The 27,395-nt window shown below is 45.7% G+C and overlaps 1 protein-coding gene across 1 annotated transcript in view; it reads left to right on the top strand.

Annotated features, from left to right (window-relative positions):
• The first annotated feature begins 483 nt into the window (after positions 1-483).
• The window catches only part of LOC311114292 (catenin alpha-1-like), a 46,339-nt gene continuing 19,427 nt past the window's right edge, over positions 484-27,395 (top strand). The window contains exons 1-2 of the mRNA XM_084189548.1: positions 484-712; positions 1,494-1,689. Coding sequence (XP_084045674.1) covers positions 608-712; positions 1,494-1,689 — 301 coding nt within the window. The 5' untranslated portion in view covers positions 484-607. The remainder of the gene's footprint in view (positions 713-1,493; positions 1,690-27,395) is intronic.

The raw sequence follows: 27,395 nt of genomic DNA, 5'->3' as shown, positions 1-27,395 counted from the left end.
CTCCTCCTCAGTAACCATCCCTCTCTCCTCTCCTCCTCGGTAACCATCCCTCTCTCCTCTCCTCCTCGGTAACCATCCCTCTCTCCTCTCCTCCTCGGTAACCATCCCTCTCTCCTCTCCTCCTCGGTAACCATCCCTCTCTCCTCTCCTCCTCGGTAACCATCCCTCTCTCCTCTCCTCCTCGGTAACCATCCCTCTCTCCTCTCCTCCTCAGTAACCATCCCTCTCTCCTCTCCTCCTCAGTAACCATCCCTCTCTCCTCTCCTCCTCAGTAACCATCCCTCTCTCCTCTCCTCCTCGGTAACCATCCCTCTCTCCTCTCCTCCTCGGTAACCATCCCTCTCTCCTCTCCTCCTCAGTAACCATCCCTCTCTCCTCTCCTCCTCAGTAACCATCCCTCTCTCCTCTCCTCCTCAGTAACCATCCCTATCTCCTCTCCTCCTCGGTAACCATCCCTCTCTCCTCTCCTCCTCGGTAACCATCCCTCTCTCCTCTCCTCCTCAGTAACCATCCCTCTCTCCTCTCCTCCTCAGTAACCATCCCTCTCTCCTCTCCTCCTCAGTAACCATCCCTCTCTCCTCTCCTCCTCCTCAGATACAGAGTGAACATGACAACCATAAACACGGCCAACATCAACTTCAAATGGGACCCAAAGAGCCTGGAGATCCGCACCCTGGCTGTGGAGAGGCTGCTGGAGCCCTTGGTCACGCAGGTCAGAATATATATATACACACATTTAAACAATATATCAGGGATGCAAACTTGTCATTCTTTGGCCATATTCACTGTTACGATCTGAAAATATGACATCACGATCTAAATGAATGACTGAGCAGACAGAATGCGTCCCTACCACGGGCATCGTACAAATAGAATATCAGAATTCAGATCGTGATGTCATATAAGAATGAGTGCCTCGTCGAATATCCCGCGTGACAGCTGCGCGTTAAACCCTGTGGTATCACCATACTACTTGGCCTGGTGTCACGTCGTTAGTCAAACGTTGGTATTGTGAATAACAGTCTCCTATGAAGGCCCTCACCAGTTAGCATCCCCGACCATACATTTTGAGAGCAATGCATGCATTTTCATAGAATACGTCAATTTGATAAATGATGACGTCGGTCATAAATGCTGTAAGCCTACTGGTAGACTATATGATTTATTTTAGAACTGGTGGTCATGCATTCATGATGGTTTTGATTGGTACATTGGTATTACATTTTAATCATTTTAGCAGACGCTTCTTATCCAGAGCGACTTACAGGAGCAATTAGGGTTAAGTGCCTTGCTCAAGGGCACATCTATCTAGCCCTAAAGGCTTGAACGACACTAGCTACTTCTACTGTTTTAGTATGGACTCAAAGACGAGTTGGCTAGCTGTGGCTGTAGACATTTTTATTTATCTTTAGCTGTAGAGTCAGTGACTTTCAGAAGCAGTGTTAGGCGTCTCACCCCCTCAAGACATTTGACCTCTCGTCCTGCTCCTAAAGGTCACGACCCTGGTGAACTCCAGCAACAAGGGGCCGTCCAATAAGAAGAAGGGACGCTCTAAGAAGGCCCATGTATTGGCCGCCTCGGTGGAGACCGCCACCTTGAACTTCCTGGATAAAGGAGAGAAGATCGCCAAGGAGAGCCAGTTCCTCAAGGACGAGCTCACTGCTGCCGTGGAGGATGTCCGCAAGCAAGGTACCGTTAACCTACCGCAGGCCTTGAAACCCCTTTTCACTTTTTTATGGATGAGTAGGCCTGTACGTCATCCACATGGATGTCTACAGGTCAGGTACAGTTGCTATATAGACTTGACTCACGCAAAAACCCCTTTTCATGAGAAGCATAGGCCAGTGTTTCCCAACCCTGGTCCTCGATGTACCCCCCCAACAAGTACAGTTTTGTTGAAGCCCTTGACAAACGCATATCATTCAACTAATTTTAGGGCTTGATGATTTTAGTTGACGAGTTGAATCGGGTGTGCTTGTCCAGGGTTACAATGAAGATGTGTACTGTTGGGGTGCACCGGAGGACCAGGGTTGGGGACCACTGGCATAGGTAAAACTACAAACCGGTGGATGTTTTTGTGCCATTTTCTCAAGTTCCTTCCTTCCCTTTTCAGTTTCTCTATCTGTTATTAGGCTACACTTGCTGCCACCCCCCCTTTAGCAAACCTATTAATTGAAAACCTGTTGTTTGAAGGGCCCACTTTGTCTAGTTCAAGTGGAAATGCAGAATTTCTGAAATTATCATATGATTTGCCTAATGGATAATTTGGCCTTGTATTTCTGCCTGTACTTCAAGGAAACATTTATTCAGTTTGGTGCCCTATGAAGCCCCCTCTGAATTTATTCAAATTGCTTCCATGGATTGAACCACTGCTTTCCTTTTTTGTCAGATCTTCCATTGTACTCTGCCCTGCTGTCTTTCATTCTCTCGTACCCCGTATGGGAGGAGGAGGAGAGTGTCAAGGTTTTTCTGGATGAAAAAGGGGCTTTCTATACATTTCTCCATGGAGCCGAGATATATTTTTGCAGCTTTAAAGCTAATTTCTTTCAATTCTACACATTTTGCCATTCAGCTGAGAGAAAATGTTGCAGTTTTAAATCAAATTTTCTGTGATTCTATATTCTGGAGCTGAGATATTATTACCGTATTTTCCGCACTATAAGGCGCACCGGAGTATAAGCCGCAGCAGCTAAATTGAATGATGTGTACATATATAAGCCGCACTGGACTATAAGCCGCAGGTGTTTTAATGTTTAATTACCATATGTAAGGGTTCGTGCACAGAGGGGATTGTCGGGAAAGAGACAAACTGTCTCGCTCTCGTAATGTCTGTCTGTCTTGCTCTCGTTCTGTCTCTCGTTCTGTCTCTCGTACCACTCTCGGTTCCACTTTTACTTTTGCGCGCTACCTGTCTCACTCTTTTCCGGCCTCCAGCTTTTCCTGCTGGAGCCCGCCGCTTAAAGGTGGGGGGGCTTGGACCGGTCATAGAGCCCATAGAGTTAAAGTTGGTGGACTGTAACCTGTAAAATCCATAGATTTAGGAGGTCTTCTAGTGGCCGTTAGCTGTAAAAATCCATAGATTAGCCGCACCGTTATATAAGCCGCAGGGGTCGAAAAATGGGGAAAAAGGCGCGGCTTATAGTCCGAAAATTACGGTATTTTTTTCAGTTTTCAATGGCAGAAAACCCCTGTTATCTCAGTCTAGAGGGCTGCGGCCTTGTGCGTCATCACCCCATTCTTTTTACCCTGTTGTTAAATCTCAGTACTCCCTAGTAGCAACAGAGTGGTTTTCCTCTCTGGCAGGTTAATGGAGAGGTTTTAACCCTGTCAAGATGCTCCTCATTTCTCGATGGCTTGTTTTACGTTGACATTTTAGTCATTTAGCAGACGCTCTTATCCAGAGCGACTTACAGGAGCAATTAGGGTTAAGTGCCTTGCTCAAGGGCACATCGACAGAATTTTCACCTAGTCGGCTCGGGGATTAGAACCAGCGACCTTTCGGTTACTGGCACAACGCTCTTAACCACTTTCCCACTACCTTGCTGCTGTGCTGAGTGCTCCGCTCCCCCCTCCTTGATCACCTTTGTCTGGTCACTGGTGTAGCCCACAAACTTCATGTTGTACACAAAAACCGTTCTATTGCATTCCATGCCTCCGTAAGCATAAGCCTGATTTCATGTTTTTCAGGAGGAGTAGGCTACATGTTTTACACAAAATACGTTACTTTGTCACTATTGCCAACATAAGCACCACACAAACAGGCAGTCTAGTGATTTTATGTTCTTAGCTGCTGAGTTGCATGCAGCTATTTACGCTTGCCATGATATCGGCATAACTGTGGCACCGGGACGACGCAAAACCATCTCGCCCATTTTCACTCTTTTCACCGGTCCGGATACATGCTCGGCTGCCCAGAGGTGGAATGCAGCAAGACACAGACACGCGGTCTAATTAGCGATTTGAATGTTTTTTTTTTCGTCATGGTTTGCGAACATTGGCTAAGCTGTGCAGGATAGAAGCAAAATTCAGGTAGATGTTGGCGGTTAAGATGTCTATTTCACCAGCCATGTTGGCTGGTGGTCAGGGCTCCGCAGTAGCTGTTTTCAAAGTATTTCTGCCGTTTTTTGTTTCATAGCTAGTAAAAAAAGGCATTCGTAGTCGATCACCAAACATTTCTGTAAAAAACCCAACGCCTTGCTATTATTATCAGCAGCCCTAGCGCTGGGAAGGCAGTGTTCCCATTTGGAACCATTATATGTGGCTAAAGGTTTGAATGCCTCCACAGTTTCCTTGAGCCATAGACTGTAAAAGCAAGCCTAGAACGAACAGGAAAGTCGATACTGTGAGATTTCAAAAAATTAAAATTAAAAAGAAATCATGACTAGAGAGAGACTCAACGAATACGGCGAAGCGCTGCTGTTTTTGAGTAAGTTCATGTTTAAATTGTTATTCAGCAATGTCAACACTTTTATAAGCCATAAAATAAGCGTTCTCCCTACATCTAGTGGAAAGCCTTCCCAGAAGAGTGGAGGCTGTTATAGCAGCAAAGAGGGGACCAACTTCATATTAATGGCCATGATTTTGGAATGAGATGTTGGACGAGCAGGCGTCCACATACTGTTGGTCATGTGGTGTACATATGCAGAGAGAGCAGGGTCTTTGTGGAGGCATGGGGATTAGCATGGCACAACATTCAGGATGAATCATTAGTGGGGTGGGGTTTGGTTCCTAATCCTAGGTATGTAGTGAGCTCACTACAGGGCTAAATGGGGATTGGCACGGCTGTTAGTGAACAGCTTGTAGTGACTGTTCTCCACTCTGTTCCGCTATCTGGGATGTTTCTATTTTCTAGTCTCTGTTCCGCTATCTGGGATGTTTCTATTTTCTAGTCTCTGTTCCGCTATCTGGGATGTTTCTATTTTCTAGTCTCTGTTCCGCTATCTGGGATGTTTCTAGTCTCTGTTCCACTATCTGGGATGTTTCTAGTCTCTGTTCCACTATCTGGGATGTTTCTATTTTCTAGTCTCTGTTCCGCTATCTGGGATGTTTCTATTTTCTAGTCTCTGTTCCGCTATCTGGGATGTTTCTATTTTCTAGTCTCTGTTCCGCTATCTGGGATGTTTCTAGTCTCTGTTCCACTATCTGGGATGTTTCTAGTCTCTGTTCCACTATCTGGGATGTTTCTAGTCTCTGTTCCGCTATCTGGGATGTTTCTATTTTCTAGTCTCTGTTCCGCTATATGGGATGTTTCTAGTCTCTGTTCCGCTATCTGGGATGTTTCTATTTTCTAGTTTGCCCACACTGACTGTTACCAAGGAAATGACGAAAGAGCATAGCAGAACTCATGCATTGAAGGAGAGATGGATGGATGGATGGAGGGAGGGAAAGAGGGAGGAGAAGAGCACTGCAGATGTCTGATGATCTCATACGTATTTAAATGTCTGTATTCTTCACCTGCCTGGTGGGACCTAACTGACTCAGATTCTGTTTAAAATTAAATGTAATGCCTGCCAAGATGACAGTGTCAGAAAGCTACCATCAAATGAAATCATAATTTGTCTTGTGACAGCAGCTCTTCAGCGCTTCTCTTCCAATCCTGACTCCCCCTCCCACTACTACCCCCCTCTCCCACGCTATAACTGTAGCAAGTCCATCTGCTCCCCCCTGCTGTAACTATAGCTAGTCTCTCTCTGCTGCTGTAACTATAGCTAGTCTCTCTGCTGCTGTAACTATAGCTAGTCTCTCTCTGCTGTAACTATAGCTAGTCTCTCTCTGCTGTAACTATAGCTAGTCTCTCTCGGCTGCTGTAACTATAGCTAGTCTCTCTCTGCTGCTGGAACTATAGCTAGTCTCTCTCTGCTGTAACTATAGCTAGTCTCTCTCTGCTGCTGGAACTCTAGCTAGTCTCTCTGCTGCTGTAACTATAGCTAGTCTCTCTCTCTGCTGCTGGAACTATAGCTAGTCTCTCTCTGCTGCTGGAACTATAGCTAGTCTCTCTCTCTGCTGCTGGAACTATAGCCAGTCTCTCTCTGCTGCTGGAACTATAGCTAGTCTCTCTCTGCTGCTGGAACTATAGCTAGTCTCTCTCTGCTGCTGGAACTATAGCTAGTCTCTCTCTGCTGCTGGAACTATAGCTAGTCTCTCTCTGCTGCTGGAACTATAGCTAGTGCCTCTGCTGCTGGAACTATAGCTAGTCTCTCTCTGCTGCTGGAACTATAGCTAGTCTCTCTCTGCTGCTGGAACTATAGCTAGTCTCTCTCTGCTGCTGGAACTATAGCTAGTCTCTCTCTGCTGCTGGAACTATAGCTAGTCTCTCTCTGCTGCTGGAACTATAGCTAGTCTCTCTCTGCTGCTGGAACTATAGCTAGTCTCTCTCTGCTGCTGTAACTATAGCTAGTCTCTCTCTGCTGTAACTATAGCTAGTCTCTCTCTGCTGCTGTAACTATAGCTAGTCTCTCTCTCTGCTGCTGTAACTATAGCTAGTCTCTCTCTCTGCTGCTGGAACTATAGCTAGTCTCTCTCTCTGCTGCTGGAACTATAGCTAGTCTCTCTCTGCTGCTGTAACTATAGCTAGCCTCTCTCTGCTGCTGGAACTATAGCTAGTCTCTCTCTGCTGCTGGAACTATAGCTAGTCTCTCTCTGCTGCTGGAACTATAGCTAGTCTCTCTGCTGCTGGAACTATAGCTAGTCTCTCTCTGCTGCTGTAACTATAGCTAGTCTCTCTCTCTGCTGCTGTAACTATAGCTAGTCTCTCTCTGCTGCTGTAACTATAGCTAGTCTCTCTCTCTGCTGCTGTAACTATAGCTAGTCTCTCTCTCTGCTGCTGTAACTATAGCTAGTCTCTCTCTCTGCTGCTGTAACTATAGCTAGTCTCTCTCTCTGCTGCTGTAACTATAGCTAGTCTCTCTCTCTGCTGCTGTAACTATAGCTAGTCTCTCTCTCTGCTGCTGTAACTATAGCTAGTCTCTCTCTGCTGCTGTAACTATAGCTAGTCTCTCTCTCTGCTGCTGTAACTATAGCTAGTCTCTCTCTGCTGCTGTAACTATAGCTAGTCTCTCTCTGCTGCTGGAACTATAGCTAGTCTCTCTCTGCTGCTGGAACTATAGCTAGTCTCTCTGCTGCTGGAACTATAGCTAGTCTCTCTCTGCTGCTGGAACTATAGCTAGTCTCCCTCTCTGCTGCTGGAACTATAGCTAGTCTCTCTCTGCTGCTGGAACTATAGCTAGTGGATCTCTCTGCTGCTGGAACTACAGCTAGTCTCTCTCTCTGCTGCTGTAACTATAGCTAGTCTCTCTCTCTGCTGCTGGAACTATAGCTAGTGGCTCTCTCTGCTGCTGGAACTATAGCTAGTTTCTCTCTCTGCTGCTGGAACTATAGCTAGTTTCTCTCTCTGCTGCTGGAACTATAGCTAGTCTCTCTCTCTGCTGCTGGAACTATAGCCAGTCTCTCTGCTGCTGGAACTATAGCTAGTCTCTCTCTGCTGCTGGAACTATAGCTAGTCTCTCTCTCTGCTGCTGGAACTATAGCTAGTCTCTCTCTCTGCTGCTGGAACTATAGCTAGTCTCTCTCTCTGCTGCTGTAACTATAGCTAGTCTCTCTGCTGCTGTAACTATAGCTAGTCTCTCTCTGCTGCTGTAACTATAGCTAGTCTCTCTCTGCTGCTGGAACTATAGCTAGTCTCTCTCTGCTGCTGTAACTATAGCTAGTCTCTCTCTCTGCTGCTGGAACTATAGCTAGTCTCTCTCTCTGCTGCTGGAACTATAGCTAGTCTCTCTCTCTGCTGCTGGAACTATAGCTAGTCTCTCTCTCTGCTGCTGTAACTATAGCTAGTCTCTCTCTGCTGCTGTAACTATAGCTAGTCTCTCTCTGCTGCTGGAACTATAGCTAGTCTCTCTCTCTGCTGCTGTAACTATAGCTAGTCTCTCTCTGCTGCTGGAACTATAGCTAGTGGATCTCTCTGCTGCTGGAACTACAGCTAGTCTCTCTCTGCTGCTGTAACTATAGCTAGTCTCTCTCTCTGCTGCTGGAACTATAGCTAGTCTCTCTCTCTGCTGCTGGAACTATAGCTAGTCTCTCTCTCTGCTGCTGTAACTATAGCTAGTCTCTCTCTCTGCTGCTGTAACTATAGCTAGTCTCTCCCTGCTGCTGGAACTATAGCTAGTCTCCCTCTCTGCTGCTGTAACTATAGCTAGTCTCTCTCTGCTGCTGGAACTATAGCTAGTCTCTCTCTCTGCTGCTGGAACTATAGCTAGTCTCTCTCTGCTGCTGGAACTATAGCTAGTCTCTCTCTCTGCTGCTGTAACTATAGCTAGTCTCTCTCTGCTGCTGTAACTATAGCTAGTCTCTCTCTGCTGCTGGAACTATAGCTAGTCTCCCTCTCTGCTGCTGGAACTATAGCTAGTCTCTCTCTGCTGCTGTAACTATAGCTAGTCTCTCTCTCTGCTGCTGGAACTATAGCTAGTCTCTCTCTCTGCTGCTGGAACTATAGCTAGTCTCTCTCTCTGCTGCTGTAACTATAGCTAGTCTCTCTCTCTGCTGCTGTAACTATAGCTAGTCTCTCCCTGCTGCTGGAACTATAGCTAGTCTACCTCTCTGCTGCTGTAACTATAGCTAGTCTCTCTCTGCTGCTGGAACTATAGCTAGTCTCTCTCTCTGCTGCTGTAACTATAGCTATCTCTCTCTGCTGCTGGAACTATAGCTAGTCTCTCTCTCTGCTGCTGTAACTATAGCTATCTCTCTCTGCTGCTGGAACTATAGCTAGTTTCTCTCTCTGCTGCTGGAACTATAGCTAGTCTCTCTCTCTGCTGCTGGAACTATAGCCAGTCTCTCTGCTGCTGGAACTATAGCTAGTCTCTCTCTGCTGCTGGAACTATAGCTAGTCTCTCTCTCTGCTGCTGGAACTATAGCTAGTCTCTCTCTGCTGCTGGAACTATAGCTAGTCTCTCTCTCTGCTGCTGGAACTATAGCCAGTCTCTCTGCTGCTGGAACTATAGCTAGTCTCTCTCTCTGCTGCTGGAACTATAGCTAGTCTCTCTCTGCTGCTGGAACTATAGCTAGTCTCTCTCTGCTGCTGGAACTATAGCTAGTCTCTCTCTGCTGCTGTGGTTTGTCATACTGAAACAGGAAAGGGCCTTCTCCAAAAGTTGGAAGCACAGTATCGTCTAGAATGTCATTGTATGCTGTAGCGTTAAGATTTCCCTTCACTTGCAACTAAGGGGCTAGCCCGAACCTTGAAAAACAGCCCCAGACCATTATTCCTCCTCCACCAAACTTTAGTTGGCACTGCATTCGGGCAGGTAGCGTCCTCTTGGCATCCGCCAAACACAGATACGTCCGTCGGACTGCCAGATGGTGAAGCGTTATTCATCACTCCTGAGAACGTTTTTCCAGAGCCCAATGGCGGCGAGCTTTACACCACTCCAGCCGACCCTTGGCATTGCACATGGTGATCTTAGGCTTGTGTGCGGCTGCTCGGCCAAGGAAATCAATTTCATGAAGCTCCCGACGAACAGTTCTTGTGCTGACGTTGCTTCCAGAGGCAGTTTGGAACTCGGTAGTGAGTGTTGCAGCCGTGGACAGAACATCTTTGCGCGCTTCAGCACTCGGCGATCCCGTTCTGTGAGCTTGTGTGACCTACCACTTTGCTGCTGAACCATTGTAGCTCCTAGACCAGGGGTGTCAAATGTCCGGCCCGGATCAGGCCCGCAAAAACGGGTTTAATCCGGCCCGCGAGATGATTTTGTAAAGTATAAAAATGTGCTGCAGTTTTTCAATAAAATAAACTGCTGTTCCAATTGCGTCCACTGGATGGCGCAATAGCAATTGTGTTAAGCAAGCAAACTGTTTATGCCGGGGCAGAGCAAGTAGGTCAAGCAAGTGCAGCCAGTCCGTATGAGCTACTTTGTTTTGCCCGCGATATTTGTTACGGCTTCTACTTTTAACATGATGTGCTTTGCTTTGGCACCCTCATTGCCCCAATATGTCTCTGTCAAAAAAGAGAAAAGTGGACGCAGAGTGTTCCAAGAAAAATTGTCATCCTTCTATTTATTCATGGAATTGAATGGGAAAGCTGTATGTTTGGTGTGTTAACAGCATGTTGCAGTGCTGAAAGAATATAACCTTTTGTCGCCACTATGTGAGTCTTCATGCCGACAAATATGACAACTTTCAAGGACAGCGGAGATGAGAGAAGGTGAATGAACTGTTGGCGGGTCTGAAGAAACAGCAGTCTGTGTTTACTCACAGCCGAGACATCAGTGACGCTGCAGTGAAAGCTAGCTACCTCATTGCTAATGAAATCGCAGAGGCTTCAAAACCATTTAGTGAGGGTGAATTTGTAAAAGCATGCATGATGAAGGCAGCGGAGATTGTGTGCCCTGAAAAGCGCCAGGCTTTTGTAAATATCAGCCTGACAAGAAACACAGTTGCAGACAGGTTTTCCGGTCTTTCAGTGGATTTGGACAGCCAGTTGAAGCAAAAAGTAAAGTCATTTATTGCGTTTTCGGTTGCAATTGATGAAAGCACGGACATTACAGATGTTGCACAACTGGCCATTTTCATCAGCGGAGTTGATGACACATTGACCGTCACCGAGGAGTTTGGAGTTGGTGCCGATGACAGATACAACGACAGCAGCTGATATTTTCACCGCACTCGTCGGCGCGCTGGACAGGGTCGGAGTGGACTGGTCCCACGCTGTCAGCCTGGCTACAGATGGTGGGCCCTCAATGATCGGGAAAAAAGCAGGCGTTGTGACAAAGTTTATAGAGAGTGCAATCTGCAAATGGAGGATGTGATTTTTGGACTTTTCACTGTATTTTGCACCAGGAGGCTTTGTGTTGCAAGTCATTAAAGATGGATAACGTCATGAAGGTGGTCATCCAAACTGTTAATTTCATCCGATCCAGAAGCCTGAATCACCGTCAGTTTGACAGCCTTCTCAGAGAGAAAGACCACATCTATGGCCTGCCATACCACACTGAGGTAAGATGGTTAAGCCGAGGTGCTGTGCTGAGGCGTTTCTTTGATTTACGAGAAGAAATTGAACAGTTCATGGAAGAAAAGGGCAAACCAGTGTTAGAATTTCATTCCGCAGAATGGATGCAGGACCTTGCATTTATGGTGGATGTTACAGAGCACCTGAATAACTTGAACAAACAGCTGCAAGGTCGCAACAAATTTGTCACGCAGTATTATGACAGCATACGTTCTTTCAAGTTGAAGCTGTCATTGTGGGAGACGCAACTCGCCGGTGGTGATGCAGCTCACTTCCCCTGTCTGAAAAACGTGTGCGCGACCCAACATGTGGCAGACATGAAGCGGTTCAAAGATAAAATAACAGGACTGTTACGGGAGTTTGAGCAACGCTTTCAGATTTTTGGTGAACTGGAGAAAGACTACAACGTTTTTTGCTCGCCATTCACCGTGAATCCCTCTGATCTGCCCGTCAGCATCCAACTTGAAATAATAGACTTGCGGTGTGACTCGGATTTGAAGGGCAAATTTGCAGCAGCTGGCTTGGACACATTTTATCAGAATCTCTTGCCAGGTTACCCCAACTTGACAGCCCTCGCTGCAAAACTGTTGTGCATGTTTGGAACCACATATCTTTGTGAGCAAGTTTTCTCTGTAATGAGCATAAATAAAACAAAGCTGCACTCAAGGCTCACGCACAAGCACTTGAATCACATCCTGAAGTTGGCTGCCACTCAGGATGTGACGCCTGATATTGGCGCTGGTGAAAGCTAAAAGATGCCAGGTATCAGGAGTCCAACTATGCAACCCCACTTAAAGTGCTGCATGAGACACTGTGATATGCTTCTGTGAATCACTGAGGCATTGTGTGTTTGTGTTCTTTGTCCTCAGAATTTTCAAATAACTTGGTGTTTTATGATTAATAGTGATGTGCTTTTGGACACACTGTCCTCAGGCTCCAGCTTTGTTTTTATGTTGATGTGCTATTGTTTTTAATTGATTTTATTTGTATATTTAACCTATTCTTGACTCTGTGGTTCTTGCACTTGTTTGGGGAACAGGATTTCATTATTTTTTATCTAAATTTCTGCCTGAGAAATGACCCCCTGATATAGTTCTGTGATCTGTGAAACAGTTCTGTGAATCACTGAGGCATTGTGTGTTTGTGTTCTTTTTCTTTAGAATTTTCAAAGAAACTTGAGGGGTTTTATGATTAATAGTGATGTTGTGCTTGTACTATTTTGGACACACTGTCCTCAGGCTCCAGCTTTGTTTTATGTTGATCGTACTAAAACAAAGAAAACAATCTGAAGTTGTTGTTTTTAAGTTATATATATATATATATATATATATATCATTATTTTACCGGTCCGGCCCACTTGGGAATAGATTTTCCTCCATGTGGCCCCTGAGCTAAAATGAGTTTGACACCCCTGTCCTAGACGTTTCCACTTCACAATAACAGCACTTACAGTTGACCGGGGCAGCTCTATCAGGACAGAAATTTGACGAACTGACTTGTTGGAAAGGTGGCATCCTATGATGGTGCAACGTTAACTCACTGAGCTCTTCGGTAAGGCCATTCTACTGCCAATGTTTGTCTATGGAGATTGCATGGCTGCGTTATCAATTTTATACACCTGTCAGGAACGGGTGGGGCTAAAATAGCTGACTGTCCACATACTTTTTTTAAGTATAGTGTATGTTGACTGTGGTAGTTGGCTAGTTAGCTGGCTAGGCTATCTAGCAGGCTAAAATAACCAACTTTAGCTGGCTGGCAAAGATAACAGCATATACGATTAACATTATTTGATAATTGGTTAGATGGCGTTATTGATTTCCAAAACTTTGCAAGATATTTGGTTTAAATTGAAGTTATTTCTGTCTGAGTTTACATTCTAGGGAATAGGCTGGCTTGTCAGGTCCTCCATTTTAAGTCACACCCCGCAAATGTTTTTTCCGGCATGATTATGGCATTTTTCAGAATTCTGAATACATTTTTATGTAGTAACTTCAAAAATAGGCAAGTGAGGTAACTTTGCATTGGGACTTTTGATGCGTATTTTAATGCAAATCCATATGTTACATGTGGTTTATGTTTATGCTAAATACCCTTTTAATCCGCATTTCTAATCTACAATGTATGTTTGGTTACGGTCATATAATTTTTTGTCGTTTACCGTTTTCATTGTTGGATTGGACACGTTGTTTGCAGAGCTCTCAACCTATGCTACACTTGTGAGAAACATGGTTTTGGTTTTATTTCACGAGTTTTGTTAATTTATTCATTGTCTTTTGTTTGAGTAAGGACGCGCACCTGATTACACATAGAAGTAGGCCTAGGCTACATGGCCTGCCTGTAAATGTATTAATGTGCCCAGTTGGGGATGTCTGATAGTATTTCTGATTGGCTTAACGCACCACCACCACCAATGAGCTGTGGAGCTTATTAAAGTATTTTTTTTCTTCACCTCAAACAGCAAGTAAAGTCTGTTTTTACATCAGTTGAGAATGACAATAGTTCCCCAATGTATTTGAAAAATATTTCAAATTCTCTCCCTTTCGATAACCACCAGTCCTTGGCGTGAAAGGTAAAAATGTAATTCTCTGATCCAGCGGAAAAACATCATAAAATACCTGGTTACTTATCCGTTGTGCAAATACAGCTGTCTGTCCGGAGCTCACAGGACACTGAAGGTCCAGAATAGTTAATAGTTTGCTTGCAGGAGCTTCAGGCCGGACCCAGTAGGTATTTGATACAATGTTTCAAGTTATTTGCAGACCGGTGGAGTAGAGACGAATGCTATTGAAAGAACATATGATTTAAAGAAATTCTGTTGTCTCAATTATTTCATCAAACAGTGCGCTTGAAGCATCAGACAAGCTCAGTGCATATAGTTGATTTTATAAAAACACATGGTGTGTCTATATGGAAAAATACAATGTAAAAAATGTGGGCGAAAAACCAGACTACTCTCGTTTGACCAAGAGTCGTTTTTAGTCGGGGACAGCCCTAGGTTGCTGGCACTTATCACATGTTGTCTGAGTTCTACAGCCAATGTCTCTGACAAACACACTCCGTCACTCACTCTGTGTGTTACTGGTATAGTTCAGCGGGTCATGGGCGAGATGTTGTGCTCTGAGGTGTCTGCTCAGTAGACAGTAGTGCCAGCAGTGTTGTCAGACTCTGGGAATCTCAGCCTGCCATCGATTCTATCTACGTCCCAAATAACACCCTATTCCCTTTTATAGTGAGCTACTTTTGACCAGAAACCTGGGCTCTGGTCAAAAGTAGTGCACTAAATAGGGAATAGGGTGCCATTTGAGACGCACCCTGTCATTGGACAGGAATTAAGCTGGTGGCAGGGCTGGCCTGTCAGGACTATGCCACGCTGTTCTGCCGAGCGTGGGCAGACTGATAATGCTGCCATTGACTGGGCCGTCCCCGCCACTCTCTTCCCTCTCTCTTCACCATCCATGCCGTGCATGTAAAAGGCATTTTGTACCCAGCTGTGGCTTACCAGCTGTTTTTAAATGGGGGAAAATAAAGGCATATATAATTGTTTGGTTTGGGGGGAGGGAGGGAGGGAAGGGGAGGGGGGGCTGCTATGCCATGCATGTTAAAGGCTTGCATTTCAAATGTGTTTTTGCACACGTGTTAACTACTTTTTTTCCGGTTGTGGGTTTTAGCTTTAGAAGAGTTTGGTGGGGGGTTCCATCTTGTTTGTTCTTCAGTCATTCACAACATCTCAGCTCTCATCTCACAACAATCTCAGCCTGCCTGCCTGGCTCTACTGCCTGCCTGCCTGGCTCTGCTGCCTGCCTGGCTCTGCTGCCTGCCTGGCTCTGCTGCCTGCCTGGCTCTACTGCCTGCCTGGCTCTACTGCCTGCCTGCCTCTACTGCCTGCCTGCCTGGCTCTACTGCCTGCCTGCCTGGCTCTACTGCCTGCCTGGCTGGCTCTACTGCCTGCCTGCCTGCCTGGCTCTACTGCCTGCCTGCCTGCCTGGCTCTACTGCCTGCCTGCCTGGCTCTACTGCCTGCCTGCCTGGCTCTACTGCCTGCCTGCCTGGCTCTACTGCCTGCCTGCCTGGCTCTACTGTCTGCCTGCCTGGCTCTACTCTACTGCTCTACTCTTCATTCATACCTTCTGACTGATGCTTCACAACATCACAGCTGGAATGATCTTCATCTCTCATTCCCTTCATCGCTCCCTTCGTCTCTCCCGTGTCTGTCCCAAATGGCACCACATTCAGTACATAGTGCACTACCTTTACCTGGGCTCTGGTCACTAGATTGGTTATGTGCTGCCATTGGGGATGAACAGATTCCTGGAACAGCATCCAGGGCTGCGGAGTCACATTTTCAAAACCCTTTGAGAGCAAAAAACATTTTTAGGCAGCAAGTAGTGTACCGTGTACAGTCGTGGTCAAAAGTTTTGAGAATGACACAAATATAAATTTTCACAAAGTCTGCTGCCTCAGTTTTGATGATGGCAATTTGCATATACTCCAGAATGTTATGAAGAGTGATCAGATGAATTGCAATGAATTGCAAAGTCCCTCTTTGCCATGAAAAAGAACTGAATCGCCCAAAAACATATCCACTGCATTTCAGTCCTGCCACAAAAGGACCAGCTGACATCATGTCAGTGATTCTCTCGTTAACACAGGTGAGTGTTGACGAGGACAAGGCTGGAGATCACTCTGTCATGCTGATTTAGAATAACAGACTGGAAGCTTTAAAAGGAGGGTGGTGCTTGAAATCATTGTTCTTCCTCTGTTAACCATGGTTACCTGCAAGCAAACACGTGCCGTCATCATTGCTTTGCACAAAAAGGGCTTCACAGGCAAGGATATTGCTGCTAGTAAGATTGCACCTAAATCAATCATTTATCGGATCATCAAGAACTTCAAGGAGAGAGGTTCAATTGTTGTGAAGAAGGCTTCAGGGCGCCCAAGAAAGTCCAGCAAGCGTCAGGACCGTCTCCTAAAGTTGATTCAGCTGCGTGATCGGGGCACCACCAGTGCAGGGCTTGCTCAGGAATGGCAGCAGGCAGGTGTGAGTGCATCTGCATGCACAGTGAGGCGAAGACTTTTGGAGGATGGCCTGGTGTCAAGAAGGGCAGCAAGGAAGCCACTTCTCTCCAGGAAAAACATCAGGGACAGACTGATATTCTGCAAAAAGTACAGGGATTGGACTGCTGAGGACTGGGGTAAAGTCATTCTCTCTGATGAATCCCCTTTCCGATTGTTTGGGGCATCCGGAAAACACCTTGTCCGGAGAAGACAAGGTGAGCGCTACCGTCAGCCCTATGTCATGCCAACAGCAAAGCATCCTGAGACCATTCATGTGTGGGGTTGCTTCTCAGCCAAGGGAGTGGGCTCACTCACAATTTTGCCTAAGAACACAACCATGAATAAAGAATGGTACCAACACATCCTCCGAGAGCAACTTCTCCCAACCATCCAAGAACAGTTTGGTGACGAACAATGCGTTTTCCAGCATGATGGAGCACCTTGCCATAAGGCAAAAGTGATAACTAAGTGGCTCAGGGAACAAAACCTCGACATTTTGGGTCCATGGCAAGGAAACTCCCCAGACCTTAATCCCATTTGAGAACTTGTGGTCGATCCTCAAGAGGCGGGTGGACAAACAAAACCCCACAAATTCGGACAAACTCCAAGCATTGATTATGCAAGAATGGGCTGCCATCAGTCAAGATGTGGCCCAGAAGTTAATTGACAGCATGCCAGGGCGGATTGCAGTGGTCTTGGTAAAAGAAGGGTCAACACTGCAAATATTGACTCTTTGCATAAACGTAATGTAATTGTCAATAAAAGCCTTTGACACTTATGGAATGCTTGTAATTATACTTCAGTATACCATATTAACATCTGACAAAAATATCTAAACACTGAAGCAGCAAACTTTGTGAAGACCAATACTTGTGTCATTCTCAAAACTTTTGACCACGACTAGACGAGGGCAACGAGAAGGGAAACATTGGGTTTTTAGCTGCCGTTATTGCAGTTAGGTGGTGAAATTTTTTACAGAATCCTATATAAATAATTTCCTCGCCACTAACATTTTGGTGTCTTTGCTCTCGCAGACAGATTATGAATTTATAAGATTTAGTGTTATGGGCTGGTCCTGAGGGGAATTGAGGAGACACAGTCTGGGGCCGGTTCCTACAAAGTAGGAAGTGGTCCTCTGTAGCTCAGCTGGTAGAGCACGGCGCTTGTAACGCCAGGGTAGTGGGTTCGATCCCCGGGACCACCCATACACAAAAAAAAAATTTATGCACGCATGACTGTAAGTCGCTTTGGATAAAAGCGTCTGCTAAATGGCATGTTAAATTGTATTATATTATAAGTAGGGTCTGTATGTGTGTGGAACTGAGACAGGCTGTATTTTTGTCTTTAGCCAGGATAGTCCACTCATTTAACAATTACCACTGTTTTCCAGGGAGCCCTGACATCCATACAATCTATAAAAAACGTTGAAGCACCGCCACAACGCGTAATATTTTACCACGAACACTGCAGCCGACACACATTCCTTCCTCCACTAATCTCTCTTGTCCGTGTGAGTCTACAATATGTCGAGTTTCCCTGGAAAGCTGTGAAGCACCGGGGAAGCGAGCTGTAGCCGGTATGTTTGAGTCTGTTAGTAAACATACACATTCTTTAATATTGTGTGATTGGGTTCATGAGTCTTTTATTAAATGTGTGTTTACTGATTTTCATTAAATCCTGTATGGCTACAAGTACTGTATTTGTTCATATGGGCAGAATATTTAGTATATAGCCTACATAAATTGATTCAGTTATGACGTGAAATAAATATTTATGGGCAGAATATTGTACATAAATGTAGTTTTGTTTGAAAAAAATTATGTTCAAATGTAGGAACTGGGTTCTACAGTTTGACCTCTGGCTCCACACCCACCCCGCCCGTAATATTTTCATTAAAACATCAAAATTCGGTATGCTATTGCCTATAGATAATATTCTGCCCATAGGAACACATTTATTTTAGGCCATATAAAGAACAGCTATGCGTGATTTAATGAAAAGCTGCAAACAGACATTGTTTTAAAGACTCCTAAACTGAAACAGGCAATAGGCTATACAGCTGGCTTGCCTAAGGGGAAACTCGACGTATCTTGATGAAGTTGAGTGCGCGAGGGGATCTGTGCACTGCGTAGTAGTACCTTGCAGAAAAAGTGTTGCTCGACAAAGACGTAAGCAAAAACATACACGATATAAAATCAAATATGAACTGATATTATGACCGAGGTCTGTATTATATAACAAGACAAAGCACCACTGGAAGAGTTGGTACATTCCCTCTGGCATAAGTTATGGCCCAGCAGCACAAACAAGTCTGACACACACACTACTTTATTATTATACCAGGTGACGTAACACACTGCTTTATTATTATACCAGATGACGTAACACACTACTTTATTATTATACCAGGTGACGTAACACACTGCTTTATTATTATACCAGGTGACCTAACACACTGCTTTATTATTATACCAGATGACGTAACACACTACTTTATTATTATACCAGATGACGTAACACACTGCTTTATTATTATACCAGATGACGTAACACACACTGCTTTATTATTATACCAGGTGACGTAACACACCGCTTTATTATTATACCAGGTGACGTAACACACTGCTTTATTATTATACCAGGTGACGTAACACACTGCTTTATTATTATACCAGGTGAAGTAACACACTGCTTTATTATTATACCAGATGACGTAACACACACTGCTTTATTATTATACCAGGTGACGTAACACACCGCTTTATCATTATACCAGGTGACGTAACACACTGCTTTATTATTATACCAGATGACGTAACACACACTGCTTTATTATTATACCAGGTGACGTAACGCACTGCTTTATTATTATACCAGGTGACGTAACGCACTGCTTTATTATTATACCAGGTGACGTAACGCACTGCTTTATTATTATACCAGATGACGTAACACACTACTTTATTATTATACCAGATGACGTAACACACTGCTTTATTATTATACCAGGTGACGTAACACACTACTTTATTATTATACCAGGTGACGTAACGCACTGCTTTATTATTATACCAGGTGACGTAACGCACTGCTTTATTATTATACCAGATGACGTAACACACTACTTTATTATTATACCAGATGACGTAACACACTGCTTTATTATTATACCAGGTGACGTAACACACCACTTTATTATTATACCAGATGACGTAACACACCACTTTATTATTATACCAGATGACGTAACACACCACTTTATTATTATACCAGATGACGTAACACACTACTTTATTATTATACCAGATGACGTAACACACTACTTTATTATTATACCAGATGACGTAACACACTACTTTATTATTATACCAGATGACGTAACACAGTACTTTATTATTATACCAGATGACGTAACACACTACTTTATTATTATACCAGATGACGTAACGCACTGCTTTATTATTATACCAGGTGACGTAACACACTACTTTATTATTATACCAGGTGACGTAACACACCGCTTTATTATTATACCAGATGACGTAACACACTACTTTATTATTATACCAGATGACGTAACACACTACTTTATTATTATACCAGATGACGTAACACACTACTTTATTATTATACCAGATGACGTAACACACTGCTTTATTATTATACCAGATGACTTAACACACTGCTTTATTATTATTATTATTATACCAGATGACGTAACACACTGCTTTATCATTATACCAGATGACGACACACTGCTTTATTATTATACCAGATGACGTAACACACTACTTTTATTATTATACCAGATGACGTAACACACTACTTTTATTATTATACCAGATGACTTAACACACTGCTTTATTATTATTATTATACCAGATGACGTAACACACTGCTTTATTATTATTATACCAGATGACGTAACACACTATTATTAAAGTAGAGCATGGCGCTTGTAACGCCAGGGTTGTGGGTTCGATCCCCGGGACCACCCATACGTAAAAAGTTATGCACACATGACTGTAAGTCGCTTTGGATAAAAGCGTCTGCTAAATGGCATATTAAATGGCATATTATACCAGATGACGTTAACACACGTAGACTATTACACTAGAATGATTTCACAAACTGGTCTTCTCCCCCTTTTGGTTTACTTTGATTTTAAGATGTAATTGTGTGTCTCTCCACTGACAAGCAGTGTTTGATGGTGTGGAAAGCAGTGTTTTCTGGCATGAAGGGCATAGTAGGCCAGGCTAATTCAGCTGTAACACACAGGACATGCCTGGCACATTTAGCAAACGGAGTGTCTGCTTGTGTAGTCTAGATGGTAGTGTGAGGCTAGGAACCTCATTTGTGTTCCCAGTTGACTGTGTTTTCTAGTGGTGGGACAAAACATTGTGCTGGATGAATCAGACAGCCAGCCTTTGTCATGGATTTGACCTCCTTTTAACTGTTGCGTGTTGGGTCGCTGGCAGAATCTGTGTTACGTTGCTCGCAGTGTGTCTGAGGTCACTGCCTGTATGGTTAGGTCTTGGTCTGTTTGGACTTACCCTGCATCAGACTGCTCTTCCACCCCCCCCCCCCCCTTCTCTCTCCCCCCCTCTCTTCTCCCCCCCCTCTTCTCCCCCCTTCTCTCCTCCTCCCCCCCTCTCTTCCCCTCCCCCCCTCTCTTCCCCCCTCTCTTCTCTCCTCTCCCTCTCTTCTCCCCCCCTCTCCTCTCCCTCTCTTCTCTCCCCCCCTCTCTTCTCCCCCCTTCTCTTCTCCTCCCCCCTTCTCTCCTCCTCCCCCCTCTCTTCCCCCCCTCTCTTCCCCCCTCGCTTCTCTCCTCTCCCTCTCTTCTCCCCCCCTCTCTCCTCTTCTCCCCCCCCTCTCTCCTCTTCTCTCCCCCCCTCTCTTCCCCCCTTCTCTCCTCCTCCCCCCTCTCTTCTCCCCCCCTTCTCTCCTCCTCCCCCCTCTCTTCTCCCCCCCTTCTCTCCTCCTCCCCCCTCTCTTCTCCCCCCCTTCTCTCCTCCTCCCCCCTCTCTTCTCCCCCCCTTCTCTCCTCCTCCCCCCTCTCTTCCCCCCTCTCTTCTCTCCTCTCCCTCTCTTCTCCCCCCCTCTCTCCTCTCCTCCCCCCTCTCCTCTCCCTCTCTTCCCCCCTCTCTTCCCCCCTCTCTTCTCTCCTCTCCTCTCCCTCTCCTCTCCCTCTCTTCTCTCCTCTCCCTCTCCTCTCCCTCTCTTCTCTCCTCCTCCCTCTCTTCTCCCCCCCTCTCTTCTCTCCTCCTCCCCCCCCCTCTCTTCTCTCCTCCCCCCCCTCTCTTCTCTCCTCCCCCCCCTCTCTTCTCGTCTCCCCCCCTCATGCCCTTCTCATCTGAAATGACTTTCTAATGCAATTAACTCTTAGCCTGGATCCCAACCAGCCTCTACTGTGCTCTGCTCTGAGGCCTTGGCTGGTATCAGGCCCTGCAGTACAGCAGTGGGCTGCAGTGGATACGCCCCAAATGACACCCTACACCCTATATTGTGTACTACTTTAGACCAGGGCCTATAGTAATGCATTATATAGGGAATAGGATGCCATTTGGGACTCACTCAGTAGCCTGGGCTAGGGGAGTGGAATATGATGATTAAAAGGAAGTTACATTTTCTCTCTTAATGTACTTCTGGGCTGGCAGGGGGAGAGAGTGAGATTTTTTTTTTTTCTGGGGCTGACATTAGCTGCAGCATACTTACATTTGTGTGCCACTGCCTGCGGAGGAGCAGAGGTTCATGGGTAATTATTTCAGTTTTGAGAGGGTGGACAGAGGGAGAAGGCCAAATACCAGCAAAAGCTGTAAAAACCAACAAAGACTAGCTAAGCCAATTGGTAAATAGTTTAGATTAAATGGTTTAGTTAAGATTAGGCTGTCCCAGACGCCTGCTCTAGATATTTCTTCATTGGTAGGGCGCAAAGCCTTCGCCAAATTCCATTCTAGGGTGTCCGTATCAAAATGATGCACTGAAACAAATCTAGCATAGTTTTCAGTCTTCGTACCATGTTCCGCCTGTGCAAAGGTAGATATGGTTGAAACGCTGCCCGCCAGCCACGCATCAGTTTATCCATGGATGAATAAACAGACACAGACAGATACAACCCAAGTGAGCAGTAGTTAGTGACTGGCTGCTTATAAAAGATGTTGTGAAGTATGCAGGCAGGCACACATCTGATGCCAATGGTCTGATTTAAACAGCTCACTGATTCAAGTATATATGTATGTGTGTGTATATGTATTAGGGTTGCACGATATTGGAAATAACTGACATTGCGATATTTTTTTTTTCTGCGATTTTATATATTGCGATATGAGAAAAAAAAAAAAAAAATCACCAGATGACTTGAAAAGCTCTATTTGAGAATAATTAATTATTCTAGAATGATCGGGGTGATTTTGTAGGGAACTGCATCTTCATGGAAAATAAAAATGAAACTGAAAAATACTTTTTACCTTAACTTATTTTGGGTAGTTTTAATTTATTATATGAATTAATACACTGTTTAATTCACCACGGTTCCATTGTATTCATGTAATACTTTTCTATCAATTCAGGCTAAAGTCAATGATTCTAAACACGTTATGATATTAATAATGCATGTTGCTGACCCTAAAATATAGGGGCTCCTTTGTGAATTAAGAGGTGTGGTGTCTATAAGGGGATCCAGGAGATTACAGGAGGCTGTATCTCAGCCCTCCAACCAGGTTAAAACAGAGCATTCTCCACGGAGGAAGTTTTATCACAATAGGGAATTCATGTGAATGACAAAATCAAATCAAAAAGTCATTTAACATTTTATTACATTACAAATTAAATTACAAACCTCCTTTTTGAAAATAGAAACGGATATATTTTAATTTAAACCATTAGACACATGAAAAAGAGCAGCTATACACATATAGCTATACTCCTGAGTTGGTTTACAAAAACAAAACACAGTGTTTTTATAAAGCACATTTTTACATTTGTAATAATAAAAACAAAACCTAACTAATAAATACCAATGAACTTAACATGAATGACAAATATCAACACAGAACCATTTGTATTTAACACACTTCTGTTTTTAAAATAAACTTTTCTTAGCAACAGTGTTGATCATCATGGCTAGACAAATGCCGATTATTATTAAAAAATATATATATATTTTTTTAGATAACTTTTCAACTGTATAAAATCTGGTTTCTTCTAAACAGAGTTTACCTAGTAAAATAAATACATTTCTTTCTCACAACCATAGAATAAAATAGTAAATCTAAATTCTACCAGTAAATTAAAGAATACCAGTCTATTCACCATTACAGGCTTGAGACATAACCGTTGGCAAGTGACAATGTTGCCACTTGTACTGAAAAGCCTCTCTGAGGGGGAAATTGTAGCGGGAATGGATAGATACTTGCGGGCAAGCTTGGCGAGATGTGGAAAGCTTTACTCTGCGTTTTCCGCCATGCAAGTGGATCTTCCTCTTTGTCTAAGGAAGGTGTTAGCAGGTAGTTGTTTAATTCTGCTTCCACAGCATCCTTGTGGCTCAGAGAGGAATCACCCTTTGCTGCAACTCTGTTTTAAATCAACTTCAGGCTCCACTTCAGTGCTGCTGCTTGACGTCTCCTCCTGGCGTTCCATCATTTCTGACGCCACTCTGCCATTGACTTGGGGCTTGTTGTCTTCACTGATCAAGTCCATCTTGAACCGGGGGTCCAAACAAGAAGCTAGCATCTAGCGGCTCCTGAGTAGCTTCGTCTCTATATTTCTCGTTGATGTAGTCTAACATCTGAGTTTTTCAAGGTCTTAGTGAAGTCTGTGTCTCCGGAAGGTGGTGAGTGACTCCGCTAGTCAAGTCTGTGTCTCCCTCTTGTATTACATTTTACATTTTAGTCATTTAGCAGACGCTCTTATCCAGAGCGACATAGTTAGTGAATGAATACATGTATATATATATATTTTTTTCATACTGGCCCACCGTGGGAAACGAACCCACATCCCTGCCGGCCAAACCCTCCCCTACCTTGGACGACTCTGGACCAATTGTGCGCCGCCCATGGGTCTCCCGGTCGCGGCCGGCTGCGACAGAGCCTGGACTCGAACCAGGATCTCTAGTGGCACAGCTAGCACTGCGATGCAGCGCCTTACTCCAGAGTGGCGCAGTGGTCTATTAGCAGCATTGAAGTGTTGAAGAGGTGAAGAACTGGCTTCACATATGAGACACACAGTCTTCTCCTGAGAGTGCATCTGTGAAGTCCAGCAGTGGGCCCAGTGACTCAACTGACAGATTCCAGGACATCCTGGTTAGAATTAGATGCTGTGTCTTCCTGTCCTCAGACAGGACCTGAGTTATAGCCTTCTGCTGCTCTGGTATCCTGCTGCCTCAGTCTTCCTGTCCTCAGACAGGACCTGAGTTATAGCCTTCTGCTGCTCTAGTATCCTGCTGCCTCAGTCTTCCTGTCCTCGGACAGGACCTGAGTTATAGCCTTCTGCTGCTCTGGTATCCTGCTGCCTCAGTCTTCCTGTCCTCAGACAGGACCTGAGTTATAGCCTTCTGCTGCTCTGGTATCCTGCTGCCTCAGTCTTCCTGTCCTCGGACAGGACCTGAGTTATAGCCTTCTGCTGCTCTGGTATCCTGCTGCCTCAGTCTTCCTGTCCTCAGACAGGACCTGAGTTATAGCCTTCTGCTGCTCTGGTATCCTGCTGCCTCAGTCTTCCTGTCCTCGGACAGGACCTGAGTTTTAGCCTTCTGCTGCTCTGGTATCCTGCTGCCTCAGTCTTCCTGTCCTCGGACAGGACCTGAGTTATAGCCTTCTGCTGCTCTGGTATCCTGCTGCCTCAGTCTTCCTGTCCTCGGACAGGACCTGAGTTAGAGCCTTCTGCTGCTCTGGTATCCTGCTGCCTCAGTCTTCCTGTCCTCGGACAGGACCTGAGTTATAGCCTTCTGCTGCTCTGGTATCCTGCTGCCTCAGTCTTCCTGTCCTCGGACAGGACCTGAGTTATAGCCTTCTGCTGCTCTGGTATCCTGCTGCCTCAGTCTTCCTGTCCTCGGACAGGACCTGAGTTATAGCCTTCTGCTGCTCTGGTATCCTGCTGCCTCAGTCTTCCTGTCCTCAGACAGGACCTGAGTTATAGCCTTCTGCTGCTCTGGTATCCTGCTGCCTCAGTCTTCCTGTCCTCAGACAGGACCTGAGTTATAGCCTTCTGCTGCTCTAGTATCCTGCTGCCTCAGTCTTCCTGTCCTCAGACAGGACCTGAGTTATAGCCTTCTGCTGCTCTGGTATCCTGCTGCCTCAGTCTTCCTGTCCTCGGACAGGACCTGAGTTATAGCCTTCTGCTGCTCTGGTATCCTGCTGCCTCAGTCTTCCTGTCCTCAGACAGGACCTGAGTTATAGCCTTCTGCTGCTCTGGTATCCTGCTGCCTCAGTCTTCCTGTCCTCAGACAGGACCTGAGTTATAGCCTTCTGCTGCTCTGGTATCCTGCTGCCTCAGTCTTCCTGTCCTAAGACAGGACCTGAGTTATAGCCTTCTGCTGCTCTGGTATCCTGCTGCCTCAGTCTTCCTGTCCTCAGACAGGACCTGAGTTATAGCCTTCTGCTGCTCTGGTATCCTGCTGCCTCAGTCTTCCTGTCCTCAGACAGGACCTGAGTTATAGCCTTCTGCTGCTCTGGTATCCTGCTGCCTCAGTCTTCCTGTCCTCGGACAGGACCTGAGTTATAGCCTTCTGCTGCTCTGGTATCCTGCTGCCTCAGTCTTCCTGTCCTCAGACAGGACCTGAGTTATAGCCTTCTGCTGCTCTAGTATCCTGCTGCCTCAGTCTTCCTGTCCTCAGACAGGACCTGAGTTATAGCCTTCTGCTGCTCTGGTATCCTGCTGCCTCAGTCTTCCTGTCCTCAGACAGGACCTGAGTTATAGCCTTCTGCTGCTCTGGTATCCTGCTGCCTCAGTCTTCCTGTCCTCGGACAGGACCTGAGTTATAGCCTTCTGCTGCTCTGGTATCCTGCTGCCTCAGTCTTCCTGTCCTCAGACAGGACCTGAGTTATAGCCTTCTGCTGCTCTGGTATCCTGCTGCCTCAGTCTTCCTGTCCTCGGACAGGACCTGAGTTATAGCCTTCTGCTGCTCTGGTATCCTGCTGCCTCAGTCTTCCTGTCCTCAGACAGGACCTGAGTTTTATAGCCTTCTGCTGCTCTGGTATCCTGCTGCCTCAGTCTTCCTGTCCTCAGACAGGACCTGAGTTATAGCCTTCTGCTGCTCTGGTATCCTGCTGCCTCAGTCTTCCTGTCCTCGGACAGGACCTGAGTTATAGCCTTCTGCTGCTCTGGTATCCTGCTGCCTCAGTCTTCCTGTCCTCAGACAGGACCTGAGTTATAGCCTTCTGCTGCTCTGGTATCCTGCTGCCTCAGTCTTCCTGTCCTCGGACAGGACCTGAGTTATAGCCTTCTGCTGCTCTGGTATCCTGCTGCCTCAGTCTTCCTGTCCTCAGACAGGACCTGAGTTATAGCCTTCTGCTGCTCTGGTATCCTGCTGCCTCAGTCTTCCTGTCCTCAGACAGGACCTGAGTTATAGCCTTCTGCTGCTCTGGTATCCTGCTGCCTCAGTCTTCCTGTCCTCAGACAGGACCTGAGTTATAGCCTTCTGCTGCTCTGGTATCCTGCTGCCTCAGTCTTCCTGTCCTCGGACAGGACCTGAGTTATAGCCTTCTGCTGCTCTGGTATCCTGCTGCCTCAGTCTTCCTGTCCTCGGACAGGACCTGAGTTATAGCCTTCTGCTGCTCTGGTATCCTGCTGCCTCAGTCTTCCTGTCCTCAGACAGGACCTGAGTTATAGCCTTCTGCTGCTCTGGTATCCTGCTGCCTCAGTCTTCCTGTCCTCAGACAGGACCTGAGTTATAGCCTTCTGCTGCTCTAGTATCCTGCTGCCTCAGTCTTCCTGTCCTCAGACAGGACCTGAGTTTTAGCCTTCTGCTGCTCTAGTATCCTGCTGCCTCAGTCTTCCTGTCCTCGGACAGGACCTGAGTTATAGCCTTCTGCTGCTCTGGTATCCTGCTGCCTCAGTCTTCCTGTCCTCAGACAGGACCTGAGTTATAGCCTTCTGCTGCTCTAGTATCCTGCTGCCTCAGTCTTCCTGTCCTCGGACAGGACCTGAGTTATAGCCTTCTGCTGCTCTGGTATCCTGCTGCCTCAGTCTTCCTGTCCTCGGACAGGACCTGAGTTATAGCCTTCTGCTGCTCTGGTATCCTGCTGCCTCAGTCTTCCTGTCCTCGGACAGGACCTGAGTTATAGCCTTCTGCTGCTCTGGTATCCTGCTGCCTCAGTCTTCCTGTCCTCAGACAGGACCTGAGTTATAGC

The sequence above is a fragment of the Coregonus lavaretus genome, assembly GCF_964263955.1.
Source record: "Coregonus lavaretus genome assembly, contig: HAP1_SCAFFOLD_3148, whole genome shotgun sequence".
Taxonomy (NCBI): Eukaryota; Metazoa; Chordata; class Actinopteri; order Salmoniformes; family Salmonidae; genus Coregonus; species Coregonus lavaretus.
This window is presented reverse-complemented; position numbering and strand designations above follow the sequence as displayed.